This window comes from Acinonyx jubatus, chromosome A2 (assembly GCF_027475565.1).
Source record: "Acinonyx jubatus isolate Ajub_Pintada_27869175 chromosome A2, VMU_Ajub_asm_v1.0, whole genome shotgun sequence".
NCBI classification, from domain to species: Eukaryota; Metazoa; Chordata; class Mammalia; order Carnivora; family Felidae; genus Acinonyx; species Acinonyx jubatus.
In genome coordinates this window covers 40,790,749-40,806,023 of record NC_069383.1, presented here as the reverse complement: position 1 = coordinate 40,806,023, position 15,275 = coordinate 40,790,749, and the positions used below count along the sequence as shown (strand labels likewise).

Genomic DNA, 15,275 nt, shown 5'->3' with positions numbered 1-15,275 from the left:
TTCGGGCTTCAGCACGGCCCTTTCGGGAGGTTGGGGCCGGAAGTGACGCACAGGCTAAGCGGCAACAACAGTTTTCCACGTGCGCGTAGGGCGCCAGGGTCAGGTGGGGAAGCGGGAGCCAATAGGGAAGCGTTTCGTGTAGGTCTTCTGAGGTGGCGGCGCTAGCAGCGGCCGCCGGCCAGTGGGGAGCGGGCTGAGAGGGGTCGCGGCGGCGGCGGCAGGCGGAGCGTTAGGTCGGTGTGCAACCGGCAGTGGGGCGCCCGCCGGCTAGGGGAGGCCGTGGAGACCTGGGCGAAGGGCCGGGCCGAGCAGCTGTGTGGAGCCGGTCGTCAGTCTCCCGGCGCCTCTGCTCTGTTGAGCAGCAGCAGTCGGAGGGTGAGGATGTGGGGAGAGGCCGGGAGGTCGCGGGGAGGGGTGTTTAGAGTGTCCCCAGGGCTTCGGCCGGTTTTTGTAGACTGACCTCTCGGTGGTTGCCACGGTCGTCGCAAGCGCTTCAGGCTGCCTGGTGTTCTTGAGGGACGAGGAAAAAGGAGATGACCGAACCACAGAACAGGGCGTTTTGTGTTTTGGGTTGGCCGCTGGCTTTTTCGGGCGTCGGACAGCTCCTTCCAGGGCTGGCCTCCTGGCTGCGGACAGCCGCGAGGGCGGTGCCTGGACGGACCTGACGCGTATGGGGTCGTCTTGGGGTAAGGGATGGACAGTGCAGCCCAGCCGGCCACCGGCTCTGGGGAGTAAGGCCCAGGCTGCTGTCCGATGGGTCCCTCTTGGGAAGGAGAAGTCAGTATAATACAAAGTCGGTCTCCTAAAAAAGTGTCAGATACTAAACTGTGGAGTAACCTTCATTAAACCAGTAATATGTGCCTCCCTGTCAGTTTCAGACCCACCCTTTGACTAGGGAAGTACCTGCAGTCTTTGTGGCGTCCGCAGTACTCCCTCTGCGTTCTTTAGACGGTCGTACTTGATCCTCGGTGCCCGTGACTATGAGTAACTCTCTGGAAAGGAGGAATCCATCTGCTAATTACGCTCAGAAAATGCCACAGGAGAGAAAGGCAGGCAGTTTCCACAAACCGTATTGTCTTTCGTCAGCCTTGTAATGTCATCATAGGTTATTAAGAACTTCTGTAGTAGAGTTCAAAAAACAGGATCACATTCGTTTTGAATCCCAAGTCATTAAATCTATACTACCCAGAATTCTAAGTTGAATTCTAATGTAAAACTTCTTTAAGGTTAGAGAGATATTTTAATGACTACTGAGAAGTTTGAAAATAACTAGCTTATCCAAAGTAACGACTATGACAGTTCGTTTTTCTGGTAGCCTTAGGAGAAATGTTAAATTCTGTTAATTACAAGTTTTTAACAAAACCCATTTATCCATTTTTCTGTTAAATATTTGGGATGTTACAATTAAGAAATCATTACATTCTACTGTATTGTCAATACTATTATGATGAGATTTTCTATTTGCAATACTTGGCTCACCTTGCCAAAATGAAGGCTGAAGTTGGTACATTCTTAGGAAGGGAAGATTATCAATTCAGACCTACTGGGCTGTTTACCTTGGTAATGTACTTTTTCTGTGAAGTTAAATACTCTTATTTTTAATCCTTTTAGAATATGAATTTTTGAAAGGGAAATTGACATCCTTTGAAAAATTATTTGGATTTCCCACCCTTTTTACAATGTTTACAAATGATGAATCTTCAATATTAACTGGCAAAAATCAGTTATTGAGTATTTTTGTGTCTACTCTGTGTATGACCAGAGTATTAGTGGAAAGGTAAAGCAAAGAAGATTTTTTCCCACTTTGGTTGAATTATATTTGCCTTCAAGAAGATTACAACCAATGTAGGGGTAATAAAGCCTGTAAAATGAAATAACATGGAAACAAGTACAAGATACTATATGCTTAACAATGTTAATACTGCAGGAAGTATAGCTTGTATCCTAAAAGTTCACTGGGCTTCTTTTTAAAAAATCTTAACGTTAGCTCCATGGATAATTTTTTTTTCTTTTTTAGGATATTAAAAATGGCTACTCCGCAGTCAGTTTTCGTCTTTGCAATCTGCATTTTAATGATAACGGAATTAATTTTGGCCTCCAAAAGTTACTATGATATCTTAGGTGTGCCAAAATCAGCATCAGAGCGCCAAATCAAGAAAGCTTTTCACAAGTTGGCCATGAAGTACCATCCTGACAAAAATAAGAGCCCTGATGCTGAAGCAAAATTCAGAGAGATTGCAGAAGGTAAGTAAATGACTGTCTCTGAGGTCTCACAGATATTAACTAGTAAAGGAGAATGATAGCTAAGAAGTGTATGTATCTGGAGATACTGTGGAGGTGGGTGGCAGAGAGGGATCTACATTTAAATAAAGGGAGATTCTTGAGACTATTTTCTTATGATAAATACTTTGATTCCTGGATGGATGGATAAATGGTAGTATGCATTTTTATTGACATAGATCTTAAAATGTTGATAATGTATTATTTCTTTCTTTTATTGTTTATGAAGTAGCTTATTGTTTACATGTTAAAAGGAATTTTAGGTTCCCAAAACTTATAAGCTAACCTATGAAACATGGCTTTTACTAAGTATGGAGATTAAATATAAAAATATTAAGTATAAAAAGTTTAAATAGACTTTGAAATGTGGGTTTTTTCTTCATCTATGTTTAAAAACGACATTTGTCTTTAAAGAAAAAATATGAAACAAATTTTAGCTTAAGACTAGCCCTGAAACAAGTTGCACTGAGTATATGGTAATTAATGGTGGATGGGGGTAATTGAATAGAGTTGGAGTTAAACATTGACTTCAACTAGTAAGGAAGTGAGAAATCTTAATTCTTCTAAATATAACTAATTAAAGTTATATTGAACCATTAAGTTATTTAATACAAGAATAGTTTTACCCAAATAATATGAAAAATAACTAATTGTTACCCATATGTTTACCTTTAAGTAATGGTAGCATTCATTTAACAAATATTTATTGGATATTTATTGGGGGCAGGCATATGCTAACGGCCGATACTGTACAGTGAACAAGACAAAGGCCCTGCCTACTGTAACTTTCATTTTACCTTTTTCCTGCGTTTATAATGTTTTGGTTTTATTGATGGTATGATATTCTTCCCTAAAATAGAGAATTGAATTCACTTATTTGAAGAGGTTGGGTTATATGTAATTTTGATTACCTTCAGTTACTAATATTTTTATTTCCTTCAGCATATGAAACACTCTCAGATGCTAACAGGCGAAAAGAGTATGATACACTTGGACACAGTGCTTTTACTAATGGTAAAGGACAAAGAGGTAACGGAAGCCCTTTTGAGCAATCATTTAACTTTAATTTTGATGACTTATTTAAAGACTTTGGATTTTTTGGTCAAAACCAAAACACTCGGTCCAAGAAGCATTTTGAAAATCACTTCCAGACACGCCAGGATGGTTCCAGTAGACAAAGACATCATTTCCAGGAGTTTTCTTTTGGAGGTGGACTGTTTGATGACATGTTTGAAGATATGGAGAAAATGTTTTCTTTTAGTGGTTTTGACACCACCAATCGGCACACAGTACAGACTGAAAATAGATTCCATGGATCTAGCAAGCACTGCAGGACTGTCACACAACGAAGAGGAAATATGGTTACTACATACACTGACTGTTCAGGACAGTAGTTCACTGTTTGTCCTCACTAAATCCAACTAGTTGACTCTTCTTCAATATCTTTGATGCAAAACAGTTTTCTGTGAACTATTTTGACAAGTGCATGATTTCACTTAACTTGATATAGATATTAAATGTATTTAAATGGTTTTTGAAAATTCAGCAACATTCAGTTAGAGAAATAGATAATTATTAATTTTCCTGATTAGGAACCATTCTTTTTAAAAAAAAAACAAAAGATATTATAATTCTGCCTGGTCTTTTTTTCTCTACTTGCCCTTGGGCTTACTTGCGTGGCCAGTTTTATTACCAAGAAAAGATTGAGTTCACCTGATACGTATTTAAAAGTTAAACTTTAAAATTTACTGTAGATTTAAATTTGTGAACTTCAGTGGTTTTTGCAGTGAAACCTTTGCTAATTTAAAGTTGCATGCTCTGCAGCATCTCTGATTTGGGTTGCTAAATGTACATGAAACTGTAATTGAGTCATTCAACAAAGGATAATAGTATCTTTCCGCTGAAAGTTTCAGAAAGTCACGGTTTAATATTTACCACAGAACTATACCTTTCTGTAGTAAAATTGGAGTAAGGGAAATGATTGTATTGCTTATAGCCATTTAGGCTGAAAGACAGTTGAAAACTTTTGAAATATTGCCAAGACATTGTTACATGTTTGGTCCCTGGCTAATGATTTTGTAGTGTTGAAATCATAGCTTATTTACACATCTTTTCACATTTCTCTTAGTCGTTGGCGCTCTAGGTCTTCTATGAATTTATGTATCTCTTGTGTGTGATTCCTCTTCTTTGCACTCATCTTTATCTAGAGATTGACTAATACCTCATTCTGTTTATACAAACAGCCAGTAATTTCTGTGCAAACTTATTATGTGCAATATTTTTAAATCCTAAGAAATGTGTGCTTTTGTTTTCATTTGACTTCTTTAGTTCTGCACTTTTTGCATTCTACTCCATATGAGTATTAATCCTATGGATACATTAAAACTAGTAAATGTCTTATAAAACCTTGTGTGTGACTGAGAGAAATATAATATTTACAATATGATGTCAGTTGTCATTGTTAAAAGTTTATTCTGTAGTCTGGACCTATGGAGGATATATAAACAATGGGGCTTCTTATGCTGACCATAGACCATATTCCAGAAGTTATTTTTGACCTGAAACCCTGAAAAACTCTTACTTTCTTATCATCCTTCCCTCACAAGTTTTTGTAGTTTAAAGATTTTGTTAATTATGATTTTGATGTATTTGCTTGCTAGGAGCAAGTATTCTTTCCTCTTTAGGCCTGATTGGGAAAAAGAGATTTTACATAAAGCTATATTTGTTAATAATCATCTTTAATTTTCAAACTGAAGAAAATGAAATTATCAATTTATGAATCTTAATTATTTCCTGGAAGATATACCTACTACTTTTTTTTTTAATGTTTATTAGTTTTTGAGAGAGAGCAGGGGGTGGGGCAGAGAAGGAGGAAGAGAGAACGGGAGCATTGACAGCTCCGAGACCCATGCTGGGCTCAATCTCATGAACCTCAGGAACTGTGAGATCATGACCCAAGCTGAAATCAAGAGTTGGTGGCTTAACTGACTAAGCTACCCAAGTGGCCCATCTACCTCTTTTGCTTGATAAGAAAATGGCCATACCTTGAATTTTGGTCTGAGGATTATCTGTAGCCTATGAACAGAACAAATGCAGCAAAAAGCAAAAACAAAAAACCTCAAACAGGATTAACTTTACGTTGTCAGCATCTGTCCCCTTTTTCTTCTGGGCCAGATTACCCCTTGTTTTCCCATTCTGAACATTTATTTGAATGTCCCTTTTTTTTTTTAAACCTCCCTTTTGACTCTTTGGTATAATTTTTGCAAGGAAAAAATGGACCCTGAGTCATGCACACCTTAGATACAAACTAAATATCAAAAATATACTTAGGTAATCTATGGGGGTATGTGTATTATGTGTGTATAGTTTGATATATAAGCAACTGGAAGTTAGACCAGTAATCAACATAAAAGTTTTCTCAATAACTTACGCATTTTCTTTTTAGTCTGTACAGGTGTATGGTAAAAAATAGAAAACTATATTTAAGAAATGATCAATACAATAGCTTAATCTATCCTCCCTACACAAATCGATACATGAAATCTACCAGTCTTTTTTTTCCTTCTGGGCAAAATAGTAATATCCATAACGTGACTTTTAGTCTTTTTCTTGAATGAATTTTTGTAATTCTTCCAAGTTTTCTGGATTGAATATGTCTTGAATTAGATACTATAGGGCATATAGTAGGCATGAGATTTTTTTGGTGTTCCAGAATTGGCATAATTAACTCCTGATCTGACGGTTGGTTTTAGGCAATTGTTTGTGCTATGAGTTTCAGTTTCAATTCTGAGATTAGTTCTTTGAGAATTCAGGTTGCCGAAGGACAATTAAAAATTTGTACATTCTTAGGGTAGTTATTTTAATTTTCTGAAGTGAAAGTTTATTTAGCAATTAAAAGAACACACTAGGAAAGAAGATGTTGGTACCACCAGTAGATCTCCAAAGTTTTTATATTTATGTTAATGCTGGTACCTTCAATTCCAGATGACAGATTGAGTATAATCAATCATGATTGTTTTCCCTCTTTCTTGGTCCCAATAACAGAAAATATAAGAATGAAGTCCTAAAAGTTCTGGAGAAGAGGAGGATTTTTGAGACATTCCAGGAGGGAATAAAGCAGAAGGGATTGGATTGAGAGAAAAGAGAACCATGGCCAGGTATCCTAGAGAAATTTTAAGGCTCAGATTTGGGTGGTGGGGCTTAGGGGAGACAAAAGGAATGGGCCAGTGTTCAGTCATTCTGATTAATTGAAGAACTGCATTGGGAACCCCTGCCCTTCTTTCCTCCAGCTAAACTGCTATTAACTGAGATAGCTTTTTCTTTAGGGTAAAACCTAAAACAATAAATTTTCAAGGAAACAGATTATCCTATTCCCAGGGAGGCTCCTCAGTGAGGGTATTGGGGTGCTATAGAAAGTAGAGTAGAGGTGAAGTAAATTTTCGCTTGGGGAAGGGAAGGATGAGTAATGACACCATTCCACTCCCAGAGTAAAGCCTCCTTACTTGGGCATGTGTAGGAAACAATAGCTTCTGTAAGCCATCCACATACCTGCAGGTGCCTGCTGGTTGAGATGCCCTGACAACTTACACAGAACCATAGCTTCTGTTCAAATGGCTATCTAATTGCTGAGGAAACTTGCTTTTCACAGCAATCTGGAATTTGATGTAGTCCTTCATAAACACAGATGTCCAAGGAATGTCAGACATTTAAGGAAAACCCAATATCCAACCCTGACAAAGAACTATAATTCAGGAAATAGTTGTGATAATAGGAGATAACTTAAATTTAAAAATTTAGTAGTACTAGACTTATGATAAAATATTTCATCAGTGAATCAGGCAGAGGTCCTTGTCTTACTTAACCTGCTTCTCCCAAGATTTCTTTCCATGTGATGATGGTGTCAGACAGGATAGATGAAGCGGTATGAATTTACATGAACATCAACTACAACCAAAGTCACTGGAAGATAACTGTAGATGTGTGGTATATATGTTCCCTATCATGCAGGACTTACTTGGACCCTTCTACAAAATTCAGATTCTTTCTCCTCTCAACTTTGCTACTCAAACTCCTCCCCTGCTTTTCTCCAGACCTTGCTGTATGGGGAACTACCTAGTGAAGAGCAGAATTTGCCACCCCTAAATATGCCTTTTAGGTCTAAAAAGTATTTTAGGCTGATTACTTTTCTTAAAAAAAAAAACAAAAACCAAAAACTATAGACATGGGAGACGCTCTGAAAAACAAGAGGATGTTGTTTTTGTAAAAGATATTTATATTTGAAAGGAATATCTCAATTTGTAAGGGTGTCTCCCCTTGTACTAGGAAGAGGAAGGTAACTAAATCACTAGAAACTCTGATGAATGCAGAAGACGTGGACTTAAACCTGTGTAATAACCTTACTCTTCTTTACTGTGCTTTACCTGAAAATCTTCCATAACTGGCTCCCCCAACCGTAACATCTTTTGTCTTTCTCTGGAGATGGTTGGGCCATTTTGGAAAGTTACTCAGTTTTCCTGAGTGTCTCGCATGTATACTGGAGGTATACATGTTATTAAATATCTTTGTTTTTTTTTCCTGTTAATCTGGTTTTTTTATTTTTATTTATTTTTATTTTTTTTATTACAGGGTGAGGGATGGGGAAAGAGGAGTCTCAGTCAAGAACCTAGAGAGGAAGAGGGAAAATTATTTTTACTCCTCCATGCTAGATAATTTGTTGTGCAGTCCTATTTATTGTTATTCATTATAATAATAGGGTGCCAGTGCTTACATTCTAGTGGAAGGAGACCTGCAATAACCACAACAAATAAGTAAATTACTATGTTAGGTGATAAACTCTACAGAAAAAATGTAGCATGGAGGAGGGATATGGGATATTGAGAGGGCAGGCAGATCAAGCAATTTTCAACAGGATGGCCAGTGCAGGCCTCACTAAGAAGGTGAATCTGCGCAGGTTTGAGTTATTTGCATGGAAGATGGAAGCATGTGTGACAAGTTCTAGGAACAGCAAAGAAGCCAGTGTAGCTAGAGGTCAGTGAACAAGGAGAGTAGCTAGACATGAGTTTATAAATGTGGTGAGGATTAGGAGCATATCACATAGGGCTTTTGCCTTTTATAAAGAAGTTGGCCTTGCAATGTGATGTGATAACTGAGTTATGAACAAATAAATGACTTTATCTTCCATACATGTTAGATCATTTTAGCACTGTGTTGATAATGGGCTGTGGAGGGGCAACAGTGGAATAGAGACGTGAGTTAAATTATTTTAGTATTCCAGAATGAAAAATTGGTGTAGCTCATGCAGTGTTCCAGGATGATAGCAGTAGAGATGGTGGAAAGTGGTTGGATTCCACATGCAATCTGCAGGTAGAGCCAGCAAGATTTGCCTATGGTTTGAATATAGACATGAAAGAGAAAAGGATGATTCCAAGCTTTGTGTTTATAGAGAACTAGAAAGATAGTTGCTATTAACAAGAGGGGGAGGGCTAAAGGAGAAAGACATTTGAGAGGGAAGATCAGAAGTTCAATTTGGACATATCAACTTTGAGAAAATATCTAGAGGGTGGAGATATGCCTGGAATTTGAAAAGAGAGCTGAACTTGAAATGTATACTTTGGAATTGTCAGAATATAATTTAATTGTCAAAATATAATTTAAAATATTTTAAACCTTGAGACTAAATGAAATCACCAAGGGAATATTTTTAGATATAAAAAGAAGCAATCTAAGAACCGAACCCTCAGGGCACTCTAAAAGTGCAAGGAGAAAATGAGGAACCTACAAAGGTACATGAGAAGAAACAGCCAGTGCATTAAGAGTTTTGTGTCCTGGGAGAAAGTGGAAAAACAAAAACTAAAATCTATCAAAAAGTAGAAACTGATCAACTTTGTAAAATGCTGCCACTAGGTACAATAAGATAATCCCTGAGAACTGACCATTGTGGGTTTTTTGTTTGTTTGTTTGTTTGTTTGTTTGTTTGTTTTTTAGCATATGGAAGTCAGAAATGACTTTGACAAGACCAGTTCCTGTCAGGTGGTGAGATGCCCCACCTGTTCGGAGCAGGTTGAAGAGACAATGGCAGCCAAACTAAGTGCTTTCAAAGAAATTATTTGGAAAGTAATTTATAGCGAATATATTTCTGGACAGAATTCTTAACATGGATATTTTAATTGAGTTTCAGTTATGACTCCATCTGTGTAGCAAATAGCTTGTTGTTCAGAATAGTGTTGTATAGGATGTTAATAAGTATGCTGCAAAAAAAATGATGTTTAAATAATTTTGTGAAATCCAGGTTAAGATTCAAACCTTGTTAAATATGTTTATAGGTAGGCACTATATTGTGAATTATAAGAAATATGTATTTGGTCATTTAAATGATCATAATATGTTTCTCATATATCCTTGGTTTTTGTCCCCAGTTCTTAGCTCACAGCTTGCAAACCCCTTGGAATTTCCAGTAATGAGAGTGATAACTCTGTCTCTTGTTTTATTAATGCAGTGATTTTGGGACTACACCCAAGAAGGGGGCTGGTTGCCAGGAGAGCCAACCCTGTGTTTAAAGGGTTGGAATTTTCACACCCATCCCCAGTCCTCCAGATAGGGCACAGGGACAGGAGGTTGAATCCATAGCTAATGGCAATGATTGAATCTATTATGCCTAAGTGATGAAGTCTCCATAAAAGCCCAAAAAGAGAAGGTTCAGAGACCTTCCTTCCCAGTTGGGGAACACATAGAGATTTGGGGAGAGTGGTGTGTCTAGAGAGGACATGGAATGTCCCTGCCCTGTCCCCATATTTTGCCCTATATCTCTTCCATCTGGCTGTTTCTGGGTTATATCCTTTACAATAACCTGTAATCTAGGAAATAAAATGTTTTTCTGAGTTCTATGAGCTGCTCAACAAATTAATCAAACCTGAGGAGGGAGAGGTGGGAAACTCCAATCATGTAGCTAGTTGGTCAGAAACACAAGTAATGTGCTGGGCTTGCATTTGGCATCTGAAGGGAGGGGCAGTCTTATAGGACTGAGCCCTTAACCTATGGGATCTGATGCTGTCTATGGGTAGATAGTGTCAGAATTGAGCTGAATTGTAGGACACCCAGCTAGTGTCCAGAGCACTGCCTTGTGGTGTGGAGAGAAAACATGCTCCCACGCTTTTGAAGTTTGGGTCCCAGAATACACCGTCTTAGTGGCTTCTCAGAGCTTTCAATATGCTAGTCTATATCATTAATCTCTAGTCAATATACCAAGTATTGTTTGCCAAACCTATTGGACCATGGAACTATTTTTACCTAGTACCTTTAACTATATCCAAGTGTGCCACCAACAAAGTTTGGTAAATACCAACCTAAATTGAGTAAAAAATCATAACGAATCATTTGTGAACACATATTAAATAGTATGTGTTCTTAAAGTAGAGCAAAAATGATATGCTTGTGTTCCCATTCTCTCTCTATTTGAATTAACTATGACCTGAAAAAGATCCCATCAGACCCTTTATAATTTTATTTATTCTAGCTTACATTTCATCACCATGCTTTTCTTTTGATCACTGCTATAGCTATTTAAATAGCATTGTTTTTTCAGGACTATATACCCTATAAAAGCCATCATCAAGCAAGTATGACAGTACAATTTAATTTAAAAAATTCCTTTCATATTGTCCCAAGAAAATAAAAACTAGTCATTGTTACTAAATCGTATTTTTAAAATAAGATAGTATTGGCGAACAGAAGAATCAAAATGAGATTATTAGGATAAAGAGCAAATGATTCTTATAATCTAGTCTCATCCTTTACTAACTGGACCAGTATTAGCAGTTAGTGGTATCAAACAGGTTCTGACAGTTGAGTAGTGAATTCAGGTTATATCTAGTCAGTGAAGAATAGAATAATCACACCACTTCTATACATATACATATATTTTCTTGGTGAAATATCCTTTGGGTCTGTAAAATAATGGGGTAAATGGAAACAGATCAAAATACTAATATAAGTGAATAATTTATCACAGTCTCTTGAGAATTCCTTACAATTTGGAATTGCAATACAATTTGAGAATTCCATAATAAAGCTTCTAGCATGTGCGGGCAAGATGGTCTCATCTTATGGGAGAATATAAGGATTAGTTTCTCTCCCAACCCCAACCAAACCAAAAAAAATATTGCAAAATAGTGAGAAGGAGAAAGAGGATAGAAGACACCAAGTCTAGAAAAGCGATGTATAGTTTTCTTGGGAAGAGCTACAGAGAAATGAAAAGTATTTGGTGGGGGAAGTGGGGTTAGAAGAAGTTTCCCTACAGAATAGCAAGAATTAATTTAATAGATATCTGAAAAATAATACCAGGTACTGGAGTGGAATGGAGCAATGTCTTCAAAGAGCTTAGGGAAAAATGCTTTTGAACTTAAAACTTTGTAACCAGATAAGTTATTAACAGAAGGGGAGACAAAAATGAAGGCATTTCAAAAATGCAAGAACTCAGGATGCCTGGGTGGCTTAGTTGGTTGGGCATCTGACTCTTGATTTCGGCTCAGGTCATGATCTCACCTCACAGTTTGTTGGGTCAAGCCCCATGTCGGCTCTGAGCTGACAGTGTGGAGACTGCTTGGGATTCTCCCTCTCTCTGCCCCAACCCTGCTCACACACGGTCATGCTTGCTCTCTTTCAAAATAAACAGACAAACTTTTAAAGAAATCCAAGAACTCAAAGATTATTACCCACATATGCTATATGCTGATTTTTACTTTAAATTACAATGTAATAGAAAGGGTACAGCATGGGAAATGAGACAGTGGCAGGTGCGTATATATCTTCATGAAGAAATAAGGAAAGTTAGAAAGCAAGAGCATAGATTAGAATTTGACATGGGAATTTCTCATTCAGAAAACAAAACTTTTGTTTCCTTCATGGATCTATTACTCAACTTACAATTAAGTTGTAATTTACAATTAAATTGTACACAAGATTTATTTTTATAGGAATTATCTAAAATGTACCTCACATTAGGGAATAGAAAGAAAAAGAAGACAAGGCAAGGTGGAAGAAAAGGTTAGTGTATTAATTATATCATCTTTCATGGTAGGTAATCAATTGATTCTGTTGAAAGGTAATCAAAGACCAGTGATTTAAGCATATATCACTTGGAATTTTAATGATAAACACCAGAGCACCTGCTAACCTGATAATTTCTCAGATGTGGCACTGAGAAGGCAGGGAAGACTTATTTGCATTTTATAGGAACCTGTGATGTTAGTCTTTTTTTATTTTTGAGAGAGAGAGACCGAGCATGAGCAGGGGAGGGGCAGAGAGAGGGAGACACAGAATCTGAAGCAGGCTCCAGGCTCTGAGCTGTCAGCATAAAGCCTGATGCAGGGCTTGAACCCACAAACCATGAGATCATGACCTGAGCTGAAGACAGACGCTTAACCATCTGAACCACCCAGGTGCCCTGAACCTGTGATGTTTGAATTTCTGTTTGTGAAAAGATTTTTTCTACATTAGCATGTATTTAGAGAAAAAAAACTTGGTCTATTACTTAGGATGCCTGCAGCTAATAGAAAACCCCTAAAATTAAATTTACAAAGCAATAAAATGTTTATTCTCTTTTCTAGCAAAGAGTCCAGAGGTCAGTCAGGCAGCTCTAGGAGTTTGCCAGGAATCTGGCTTTGCTTCTTTGTAGTTCTCTTCCTCTGATCAGAGGAAGTGTTGGCTTCATTATGAGCAATAAAACCTTCTCTGGAAGACCTTCAAAAAAACTTTCCCTCCCATCTTAGTGGCCAGAAATGTTCTATGTTGTTACATGTCCACAGCTAGACTAGTCACTAACAAGGGAAATATGACCACCATGATTGGTTTGGGCCAGTCATGACCACCTGCTGGGGCTGGGGCTATTCTCCCCCTAAAACTCATGGTGTCCTGCAAAAATACTGACACCTGGAGAAAAAAGGTACTCTATTAGGAATTGGAAGACTAGAGGGGAGGAATTGGAAGAATAGAGGGGAGGAATTGGAAGAATGTGTATACTATGAATAGTTGAATACTAAAAAACAAAGACTTCGGTAGCCTTGAGCGGTTTTGCTTTATGATTTATTCTTCACTATGAGATAGGTGTTTTAACAGAGGATTGGGCTCTTCTCGTTGTATCCCCAAGTGGTGGCTGAGTTTTTGTGTGAGTCAGGAACCAACCTCACTTTAAATACTGTAGAATCTTGGCATTGGTAGGTTTAACATTTATGCTTTCAACTATTTGGAACAGACCTCAAAGTTCCATAATATAGTAATTTGTGATTTTTCTGAAGTACAAAATTGAATTCTCTGCCTTACTAGTCTACTACTATTCATGATACAGTCATTTAGGTAGAAAGCAGTTCTAGCCACCTATTCAACGTCTATATATCAAAAGATCTTCTGATAATTTGTATTTGTCATGATGTAGGCATTTTAAGAGGGAAGTTATTTGCTAAATGGTGTACACTAAATTAGAGGTTCAAGTCCCTTTCATCAAAGTCAAGTCTATTCTATTTTTTCTTTTTTTTCTTTCTTCCTTGTGTGTGTGTGTGTGTGTGTGTGTGTGTGTGTGTGAAGATGGTTGCTACCATGGCCCATTAACCTGATCATATCTTTTGCCACCCACTCCTCTCTGTTCCGCCCCATCCTACCTCAGTCAAACCTCAATTTTCCTCATTTATTTGAATATTGGCTTTGAATTTTTATCTACTGGCCTATAGGGAGTCAAATCTACATCTGGATTATTTCCCTTAATCTTGATGCTGCCAACTCATTGTTTTCATCTTTTCCCCCAGCAACCTATGCTGCTGAGGACCCATGGATGCCTCATGATAGAATCTTTTTTGGGATGTGACACATTATGTAATTATCACTTAATAAATTAGCAGTTTAAATCAGTATTGCAAACATTTTCAACTATTCAATATTTTAAACTTAATTTCCTGTTATTTAAATATAATTTTGCATAGCAATAGTCACTTGAAGCATTACATGATTCATTGCCTATATTAGGGAAAAGTCATTAAAATAAAATTTTCTGCCAATATTTTACAATTGACTTTTAGTTACAACTAAATGTATTAATACATAGATAATTAAAAGTGCTACAACATTTTCTTGTTTTAAATGAGTTTTACCTTAGCATTTTCTATGTTATATATTTCATAATTAGAAATGGAATGAACCAGAGTTTGCTAATGCATATTATTTGATTATTTGTGTTCATTCTTGTCATTTAGATAATACCGAATCTCCTTCTCTGACACATAAACCAGGAGCACTGTATAGACCTACATAGATCTGGGATATAAGATATGGAGAAAAACATTTTTCTTTGCTTTTCAGGGAAGGCTATGATCAATTCCTCTCTGTTTTTTTCCCTGTGTAGGTAGAGGTGTATGTTAGTTGGCATAGACTAGACATGATGCAATAATGTATTAGTCACATCCATTTTCTTAAATATTACCAAATAAAAAGTCTTATGATTTTATTAGGAATACTATATTTTCACAAAAAGAACAGCACTAAACTAGCTTTTTGTAAAGTGTGTAATATGTGTGTTTAATGAAAATAAGAACTCCACAGTCAAATACGGGAAACACTGGATTATGAGTCTTAGGACTTCTCGAAGTCATTAATATGCTAATTTATGTTAGATATCTCCATGAAGCAGATACAGTTTGAGGCATTTCTAAAATCTGTCATCAACAAACCCTTTTGCAAGAGCAGCTTGCTGGACCAGTGTGATACTGTGTGATACTCTTTGAAAACCGTGGACTAGACATATCTTTCATTAAAGAACAAACATTTGTAGAAAAGGCAAACTTCTAAAAACTTTACTCTAGAAGCTTTCCATGCACAAGTATTAGGACTAATGTATCCACAGAGCTACTGTAGTTAGTAGAGAGAGATTTATTAGAAGAGTGATTTGAGGAGGGTTATGATGTTAAAAGTGCAAAGTACACATATATTACCTCATTTTTCTTTGTTATGAA

The 15,275-nt window shown here is 37.2% G+C and overlaps 1 protein-coding gene across 1 annotated transcript; it reads left to right on the top strand.

Moving 5' to 3' along the window:
• Window positions 1-155: 155 nt before the first annotated feature.
• On the top strand, window positions 156-4,726 carry DNAJB9 (DnaJ heat shock protein family (Hsp40) member B9). The gene is made up of 3 exons (XM_015065017.3): window positions 156-375; window positions 2,018-2,244; window positions 3,223-4,726. Exons 2-3 carry the CDS (start codon window positions 2,028-2,030, stop codon window positions 3,672-3,674), a joined length of 669 nt encoding a protein of 222 aa, XP_014920503.1. The 5' UTR covers window positions 156-375; window positions 2,018-2,027; the 3' UTR covers window positions 3,675-4,726.
• The last annotated feature ends 10,549 nt before the right edge of the window (window positions 4,727-15,275 follow it).